The following is a 9,855-nucleotide window of genomic DNA, read 5'->3' as shown; positions in this document are numbered from 1 at the left end:
ACTTGGCATATTCATCAAATCCAAACTTTGCAAAGCTTGCAATGTCCTTAGGGTGAATTTTAGAATCCAGATAGACTCAGATAGTGATTTGGGTACTTTCAGTGGATACCTCCACAGATTTTTCTGTATTTCTATTCATGATAGCTTTTCCCCTAGTAGACTTGAAGGAAGTCTGTAGGACACTGTTAGATACCTCCAAATTTTCATCCTTGATGGTTTTGTCCTCAGTAGACTTGGAGGGACTCCGAGAGATGTGATGGAGGTGTGGGGCCATTGAGTGTTAATCTATTAGTATGTCATAGCACAGTGTACTAGTTATATCTAAGCTAGTGCAAACTAAATTTGTTTATCCTACCAGTCAGAAGTGAGAATGAAATTATTTATATAGTGACTTAGCACAACAATATCTGAATAGTTAAGTGGTAAGGCTAGTATAGTAAGGTTAATGAGTCTCAACTCTCCTCATTGCTACAATAGAATCTCCATCTTTGCCTGTCCTGTACCATACACATACAGTACTATATACATTCCTCCAAGTCCCACCACCCTTTGGGCCTCTATCTTCAGCAACCTTTTGTGAGCATGTTTGTATATGAACTAGATGTTATATGCAAGCTATTAGCTGCACTGGAGCTAAAATACTCACAAAAAAAATTAAAATAAGCTGGAAAAGTTTAGTAAGTAGGTGCAAGTCTATTAAGATTAAGAACTGATCTGACAATTATTTGACAACATAGGTCAAAAAATGTGTAGAGTCCTGGACTAGCTATGATGACTATATGATGAAATCATAGCTAAGGCATCAATGTGAGTAGGAGGCTGAAATTATTGAGCACATCAACTACATCTTAGATAAGACTTGAGTATGGTCAGCAAAGGTGCCCCTATTTTGTGCCACCATCTTACCTCCATGCTCTTTAACAAAATCAACCTTAGCCTGTAGTCAACCTGGAGTCCTTATATCTGAAACCATTTTGGATCATTCACTTGTTCTATTATTTAGAACTCACATGTTGTCCACAATGTAACTGTATAGATAGTGTCCAATGAAATAAGTGGGCTGGCACTGGTTTATGAGATGTCTATGGCATGTTTGTTGATGAAGATACAATTGGCACGAAACTGTGCTATGAGAACTGTAAAAATAAGAAAGGTGATTAGCAGCAGAGCTTTGGTGAGTAAGATGAGGAAGAAATTCAAATCAGACTTAGCCTAAGAATCACTGCTTTATCACAACAAACCTAGAGTTCTGGCATAATTGGGTGCACTGGTTAATTCCTAGTGAGCATTGGCATCTTCATAGTATAGTATATATTTATAACTTGCTGTAGTAGACATATCTATATTCTTTTGGAGGTATGTAGTAACATATGAGCTCTGTGACTTGTTGATTGAGCTATGTCTTTTGTAAACTGCTGGTAGTCTCACTGAAAATGTTAGGCATGAGTGTTAGTTCTAAATTTAGACCATCTGCCTCATTGTAGCCTAATACCTAGAGTTTTACCTACTTGAATTTAACTAGCATAAGTTAACATACCTTCAAGCTTTGAAGTCTCATCACATTGCATATCACAGCATAAACTACTTTAATCTAAATCCCCTACAGTCATTCTCTGATCCTAGTGACACAAAAAACTATAATAATAAACTGATTTTGAATAATGTAATCACCAAGGTCTTCCAGGAATTTGTATGAGGAGGTCATAAAAGGGGATCAGAGGACTATCTATGAATATTGTCAGGCAAGTCTTAATTTAAATGGCTCCTATATACCATAAACTTACTTGCAGTAGGTGTCAGCATTTCATTCAACAATATATTTCATGCTATAGAAAAAGCACTCATAACCAGTGGAGACAAGCAGAGAATCAAAGTTTTGAAGGGTGAAATCATTAGTCTTATGAATGAGAATAACAAGATAATTGATTAGGTTAGTCCACCACCAGTTCCAAAATAATCTTAGGCTCACACTACTTACCTATAATAATCAGCAGTTTTGTCAAGGCTAGTCTAACACTGAGATCACCAAACTTCTTGATAGTCTGAAAGCTCACAGCAAGAAGCTTGATGTCCCCTCCACCTGAGATCTTTGTTGCAGACAACTATTGTTATGTTCATGGTGCAATTACTGTCATTTTCTCTCAAGCAAGAGTGAAACTTAATGTATTACCAGTAGTATACTTATCAAAGCAAAAACATAGATACACATAGCTAAGATCTCTACATGTATCCTTAAGAAGCATGTATAGGGCAAAATTCCTGTGGAGTACTGGAACTAGTGTGAGCAAGAGAAAAGGCTTAGTGATACTTTTGAGAAGTGGTCAACAGAGGGCACAGTGTGGTCTGCAGGGACATGCAAAGTGAGGTCAAAGTCTCTTGCTGGTGGTGAGGACTTATTCTTTTTCTGCTAGGTACATAAAGAACAACTTAAACATGTGAGAAAGGGATATTGTAAATGTCTGTATCAGGATATACATACAGATGGCAGTTATATTGAGGGATCCCATAAGGGCTGGAACTCTTTTTAACAAGTTCATAGTAGCAGCATCACAATGTTTATAGTGCTATATCATAACTTTGTTCTCTAATGGAACATCTGTGTTGATTTTTCACACAACCACACATCTGATTTCCTTACATCAACTTATAGTTCTCATCACATTCATCTTGTTCAATAACCTTCAGCATGAAGAGAAATCTACCACAAGTACCTACCTTCTGCCTGAACTATACAACTTTTATCAAAGGAGCACTTTGATCTTATTGAGTTAATATTTGTATCCACATTTGGTGGCCTACTAGACATTAAGGCAAAGGACTTGGAATCTGGTGATGCTATTCATGCACTAACCTTCTTAACAAGATTACTAATGATGGTTATACAGAGACTATGTGTTAAGACTGTGCACAGACAGTAGGACTGATTACAAGGGGCTTAGCTTCAGCTCGTATGCTGTGCCCCTTATTCAAGTACATGCTTTTAATTTAAGAATGAAGTCTGGAGAAAGTCCAAAGGACTTCTAGATGAGTATGGAAAATCTGGATGAATCTTCTAGCCAAGTGTGAGAAAATTCTGGAGGAGCTTCCAGAAATTACAATGGAGTTTTATTTTAATAGGGATATGTCTAATGGCTACTCAGGACAAATCCTGAGTAGAAGCAAACAGAGGAAAGGCTGCCGGAATAATGTCTGAAGCAGAGTAGATCTGGAGGACCATAGGAAAGTTCTGGAGGAATGTCCAAAAACTTGAAGGAGTTTAGGATTGAAGGATTGAAGGAGTAGAAGAGTAGAGGAGTAGAGCTTTGACCTAGGGAATTTCTCCCTAGGCCTAAGGTGGATACTTGCAAGGAAGGAACTAATATGAGAACTTAGTGTGAGATCTAGTGTAAGTGTTAAGACTATGTACAAAGGGTAGGACTGATTCTGAGGGGCTTGGCTTCAGCTCGTGTGCTGCGCCCCTTATCCGAGTATATGCCCTTAATTTCAGATTGATGTCCAAAGAAAATCCAAGGACATCTGAAGGTAAGAGAAACTTTGAAAGGACTTTCTGGATGAGTACAAGTAACTTCTGGATGAATGTGGGAAAGTTTCAGAGGAACTTCCAGAAATTACAATGTGATTTTATCCTGATATGAATATGTATAATGGCTACTCAGGACTTGTCTTGAGTAGAACCAAACAGAGAAAAGGCTACAAGGACAAAGTTCAAAGCAGAATAGGTCTAGAGGACCATGGTATAGTGGCTGGGTTGGGCCAGTGTTCTATTTCAACTCAGGTTTGGGGCAAGCAAGTGTTAGCAGGTAACATGAGGTTTAGGGCAGGCTTGGTGGCAGCAGAGGTAGTAGCAGAGTGGATAGAGGCCAGTCTAGAGCAGGCTTTAGTCAGCAGGTGTCGAGAGGCCTAGGTTCAGAAGGTTCAGAGGTAGTAGAGGCAGCAGTAGAGAGTGGCCAAGTGGAGTCTTTGGAGGTTGCTGAAAGTGTTTTTAGAGCTTAGTCATGTGTGTTTGCAGAGCAGGTGTTAAGACCATGCACAAAGGGTAGGACTGATTCTGAGGGGCTTGGCTTCAGCTTGTGCGCTGCGCCCCTTACCCGAGTATGTGCTCTTAATTTCAGATTGGTGTCCAAAGAAAGTCCAAAGACATCTGAAGGACGTCTGAAGGCGCGGGAAACTTTGGAAGGACTTTCTGGACAGGTGCAAGTAACTTCCGGATGAGTGCGGGAAAGTTCCGGAGGAACTTCCAGAAATTACAATGAGGTTTCGTCCTGATATAGATATGTGTAATGGCTACTCAGGACTTGTCCTGAGTAGAAGCAAACAGAGGAAACAGCTGCAAGGACAAAGTCCAAAGCAGAATAGGTCCGGAGGACCACGGGAAAGATCCGGATAGACTTCCGGAAACTTCGGAGGATCAGATGAGTGGATAAGTGGATGAGCGGAGGATCAGAGGATCAGAACTCTGGCCTAGGGAATTCCTCCCTAGGCCTATGAATGATGCAGGCTAGCTGCGAAGGATAAGGGATCTGGATGTGGACATGCAGATGTGGATGTGCAGAGGTGCAGGGATCCGGATGGGTACTGGAGACATGGATAGGACATCCGAAGGTCCAGATGAGGTGTGGGAATATTATCGGATGTAGGTCTGGAATACAGGATATGACAGCAGGCTTGTTTTCTTTAAGTGTTTCTGCAGTGTGTTGGCACTTGTGTGTTGTTGAGGGTCACTGTTCTAATGAGAAAGATCCAGATGAACTTCCAGAAACTTCGGAGGATTGGATGAGTAGATAAGCAGAGGATCAGAGGATTGGAACTCCGGCCTAGGGAATTCCTTCTTAGGCCTGAGGTGGATATTGACTAAGTTGAAGGAATAGAACTGATAAGAGAACTTAGTGTAAGACCTAGTGTGAGGACTAATACAATATTCAGACTGAGGAACTATAGGACATATACAAGAGTTCATATACTAAGTGACTATCAGAAAGATCAATAAGCAAAGGTCTGAGGCTATGTATGAAGCATAAGCAAAGTTATCAAATGCGAGTCGGAAATGAAGCATAGGTTAATGGATCAGTAAGTATACTGGTGTAGAAACAGCTATACTGAGAGGAACAATTGAATGCTCCTAACTGTATCTATAAAATGTTGTAGGTCGTGCGTTGCCTAGTCTGCGTTACTTGAGGAGACAAGCGCGTTCGACCCTAAAGGGAAGCAAGTGCAGCAAAGATCTAGAGGTACACGCTGAAGCGAGGCGCGAGAAAGTGCAGGTGCATGCAAGGTACGAAGGCGCGCGTATTAGCGCGAAGCGTGGGAAAGCGCGCGCGCGTGTGCGGAAATGAGAAAGAGTAAGCTTAAGTGAGGATAAGATGTAAGACAAGTGAAGAGAGGTGCAAAGTGCAGACAAATAGATTTCTACTATGTTCAGCTAGGTAAATAGTGGGTGGTACTCAAGTCAAAAGTAAAGTTGGGTGAAAAGTAAGTGGAAAACTTTCTCCCGTAGTATGTACTGCTGGCGCTTATATAGCGTGCCTAAGCGCGGTCATGCGGAGCCGAAGCGCTACCGAATAGGTATGTAAAGATATATATAAGTAAGGGTCCATTATAAAAATAGAGGTGGAATGATATGCTAATAAAAGAAATGGAAATATACACACTAGAGGGCTTGGTGGACAGTGGATGGATGCTTCTGGATGGCTGGCGCTATAGGGCGCTCAAGCGCGTATACATTGTGAAGCGTGGGAATGGTGCGCGCATTGCGCGGGAAAGCTGCGCCTTGTATAGGGATAGCTGTGGGTAGTGCATGGAGTGACACTACAAGTTCGTGCTATGTACTCCTTGGTGGGAACTGCCATATCACGCCATGAGAGGCATGAGTCTCTACACCGGTAGTAAGTATAACTGAGATACCAGGAACAAGAAATACCGAATAAGCTGTATTAACATTATATGAACAGGAAATGAATTAAGGAGCTTATTGTATATCGAATTGGAAGCATATCTATACATCAGATCAGATCAGATATGGTTCGGATATGATGCGTGGATATATGAGATATGACATTAGGGCGATGGGACAAAGGGCAAATGATGCAGGCTAGCTGTAGAGGTATGGAGGTCTGATGTATAGAGATACAGGGGTCTGGAGGTCCAGATGAAGCATAGGAACAGTGTCAGACGTAGGTCCAGAATATGGAATATGACAGTAAAGACTAATATGATATTCAGACTAAGGAAGTATAGGAGTTTCTATAGGAGTTTATATACTGGAGGCAAGTCCAAGTAGATCAGTAAGCAGAGAGGTAAGGCTATATATGAACATGTGGAAGTGTATTAGTAAGTGAGATAGATCATAAGGAAATAAACTCGGAGATGAAACTCATACAAGTATTAATAAGCAAAATAGAAACAGAGATAACCAAAGACCAGAAACAGGTTATTACCATAAGGGGATAAGCACTGATTTAAGGTTTGGGTTCAGATATGAAGCATAGCTCAGATCTGGAGATCTATTAGATCAGATGTCCAAATATTGGATCCAGGAATTGGACAGATAGCGGACTAGAGGTCTAGAGACATGGATAGGAGATCTGGAGGTTTAGATGAGGCATGGGAACATTGTTAGATGTAGGTCTAGAATGTAGGATATGACACTATTCTGCAGTCAATGAGATCAGAAATGATCAATAAATTAGATATTAATTCACAGCTGTTGTTGATACCTCAGCCACCCAGCTGTGAGCCTCCTACAAGCATAGGAGAGCCACTGCAATGAGCAAAGCCTGCAAAATGCAAAGCAGATGACAGTGAAGAGTCTCAAGCATACCAAGGTCCACCCCACAAACTTTTGAGGCAAACAAAGACATCATAAGGGAATATTCCAGCAGAAGTTCCTACTATGCAGTCTTCAGAAATTGCTGCATTACTATCTAATCAGATAAGCCTATTCTTTCTTCTTTGACAAACTACTCCTTATTACTCTTTCGATAGATAACATCTTATGAAAAATTTGAATTTGTCACCTCATATAAAAAACTTTAGTTACCTTAGACAACTCATTTTACAAAACATTTGTTGCCTTATATGAAAAAATTCAGTCACCTCTCATCTTACCTTACTTGCTCTTTTAACTGATGACTCATCTTACAAAAATTTTGTCATCTCATATGAAAAACTTCATTTTCATCCTATCTGAACTTTGGACCACTTTCACTTGCACCAGACCAGTACTTTGGTACTTCAGACACAGCCTTAGAACTTTGGATGCACCTTGGGTAACTTTTTCTTCTCTCATCTTTGATCTTAATAGACCTCATAGTTCTACAGGTAGTCTCTTTGGGATGTATTATACTCGCACTCTGAGTTCTAGAGATGAAGGGGTCAACCCATATGATATCAAAATAGTCATACATGTGAGGGACCATTTGCAAGATCAACTATGAGTCATGTGACATATAATGAAAAAAGTGAAGGAAAGGAGATGTAGCTATTGTGCAGAAAGGGGGAAAAAGAATAGTGTGAATGAAAAAGCAAGATGAGGATCTGATAAAAATGCAGGGAGAAACTAATATTAAAGTATGAAAGCTGGACCACACTAGGGTAGATGCAAATCAATATCAAATACTAAGAATTGAGGATAATGGAAGGATCAGTAAGCAAAGATCCGAGGCTATGTACGAAGCATATGCAAAGCTTATCAAATGCTAGTTGGAAATGAAGCATAGGTTAATGAATCAGTAAGCATACTGGCAATAAGTATAACCGAGATACCGGGAAGAGGAAATACCAAATAGGCTGTGTTTAACGTTATATGAACAGGAAATGAATTAAAAAGCTTATCGTAAATCAGATCAGAAGCAGATCTATGCATCGGACTGGATCTGATCTAAAAGTCTGAAGTCCAGAAGAGAACTGTGAATATATGGGATATGACAATGTGTCAAAGAGTGTCTTTAAGTGTGAGTCACTAGCACTTTTTCATGTATTAACTACTCGCTTCTTTCAATATAGCTCATTCTGGAGGACACTATCACATTATTGAGCTTGTCAAGACTGAGCCCAGAAAGAAGGTATGTGAATTTATAGCTGTTTGAGTAGTCACATTTACTGACAATCTCTTCCTCATATTTGTAAGGCTCATACCTACTCCCACTGCAAGCCAATTATGTACCCTAGTTCCAAGAACTTAGAGTACAATCACAGACAAGATGTGTGCTAACAGTACCAAGGAGGTATCCAAAAATGAGCTACCTCCATCCTAGCCACAGCCATCAGGCATTTTCTCTGAAGGCAAGCATTTCCATTCATGTGCCTTCCTGGAAACAGTCAAACAAATCTACAAGCAAATCTTCCTCTGGCCATCTGGTAAGAGCCCTGCCCTTGAGCAGGAAGCATTCATGATGATACTGTTGGACCAGTCAATGACACTCAAATCAGAGACTTTCCTATTCAAGTTGTATGAGGAGCTCAAGATTGACAAAATAATACTGGATGTGTTGCTCACTGTGCACAATAATGTCAAGTGCCTTCACATCGAGTACCTCCAGGAGCACTAGGTCTCATAGTATCTTTCTTTTAATCTTTTCTTTTATGCTCTTAGTATATAAACTCATGTATATGTTCTGTAGTACGGCAGTTCAAATATCATCTTAGTTTATCCTCTTTCTGTCCTCCAGACCTGAGTCTATTCAACTCTTGTCAACCTCTGAAACTTTGGATCAATTCTGATAGTCTATATCCTCAGCTCTGCCTTTGAGTAGTCCATACTCTGTTAGTTTCTAGTTCAGACTTGTTCGGATTAGTCTTATATGCATTTCCAACATCTGGAAGTCATCCAGATATTACTATGAGAATCGTCCGGACCTTTGAACGCATTATTGTTAGTATCTGAAATAAGGGACAGTACTTGGGAAAGGGGCACAGCATACAAGCTGAGGCTGAAGTCCTTCGGATCTGACCCTACAAGAGTACAACCTTAACAGTATATTCGAACTCACACCTTTTCAAGTACACTTACTCATATCATGGCTCCTACTAAAATAAACCAAGCTGCTCTGCATGCTGTCGGACTTTCGTCCACCTGACACGATCTGACATCCATAGTTAATACCTTTACCAGTTTCTCTCAGCGCTGTGTATCACTTGGTCCTGCCCAAAGTATTTCCAAACTCCTTAATCGTCTATATCCAGTAACTCCTATATGTACTCTGGCTGAAGGACCACCAGAAGATGAAGATACTCCTGGTGGAAACCCTCTGAATGACTTCAGAGGTGATTCAAATGATGATCTGGACAATGATAACAACAATAAAGACAATGGACTAAACCCACAATACCGCATTATGCTTTGGCTGTCTCAAGCCATTGATAACCTTGCACACAACAATTATCATGCTACCTCGTCCGAAGATTCCAAAGTGAAGATCCGTGAACCTGATACTTTTGATGGCACTAAGCTTTGGAAGCTTTGTGCATTCTTCATCCAATGGGATTACCTCAAGGCACTTATGTTGGCCTGCACTTTAAGTCTTAGTAGTCTCACACAGTTTGAGATAAGAGTCAAGTGGGAGGATTGTATTTCATGGGTGAAAATGGGGTCCTTTTATACCTTTTGGGAACCCCCTTACTAAGCATGATTTATCAGATGGATTGGTAAGAATGCGGCTCACAAACCAGGTGATGAATTAGCTTATTACTAAGTACATTACAAATACAGTGTAATCTTATAAAGAAATTACAAACCATGACTGAACATGAGTCATGTTAAATGTTGTTACAAAGCATGACCAATCATGACTAAACATGTTGAGTCAGCTTAAATAATGTTACAAACCAGAATATTTCCCAGTCACATGATGTGATGAC

The 9,855-nt window shown here is 40.2% G+C and overlaps 2 protein-coding genes across 2 annotated transcripts; both read left to right on the top strand.

Moving 5' to 3' along the window:
- Positions 1-2,282: 2,282 nt before the first annotated feature.
- Positions 2,283-2,522, top strand: F5891DRAFT_913220 (uncharacterized protein; the record flags this gene model as incomplete). The annotated part of the gene is made up of 2 exons (XM_041373658.1): positions 2,283-2,360; positions 2,412-2,522. Coding segments are annotated over 2 exons (189 nt in total), but the record flags the coding sequence as incomplete, so codon positions are not given.
- Positions 2,523-7,912: 5,390 nt separating this feature from the next.
- F5891DRAFT_1180568 (uncharacterized protein) lies at positions 7,913-8,546 on the top strand (the record flags this gene model as incomplete). The annotated part of the gene is made up of 4 exons (XM_041365951.1): positions 7,913-7,949; positions 8,002-8,060; positions 8,126-8,200; positions 8,253-8,546. The coding sequence occupies 4 exons, from the start codon at positions 7,913-7,915 to the stop codon at positions 8,544-8,546; spliced, it is 465 nt and encodes a 154-aa protein (XP_041233133.1).
- Between the last annotated feature and the right edge of the window lie 1,309 nt (positions 8,547-9,855).

Source organism: Suillus fuscotomentosus (genome assembly GCF_016647785.1).
Source record: "Suillus fuscotomentosus strain FC203 chromosome Unknown F5891scaffold_2, whole genome shotgun sequence".
Lineage (NCBI taxonomy): Eukaryota > Fungi > Basidiomycota > Agaricomycetes > Boletales > Suillaceae > Suillus > Suillus fuscotomentosus.
The sequence above is the reverse complement of the archived record's forward strand: the minus strand, read 5'-3'. Positions and strand labels throughout refer to the sequence as shown.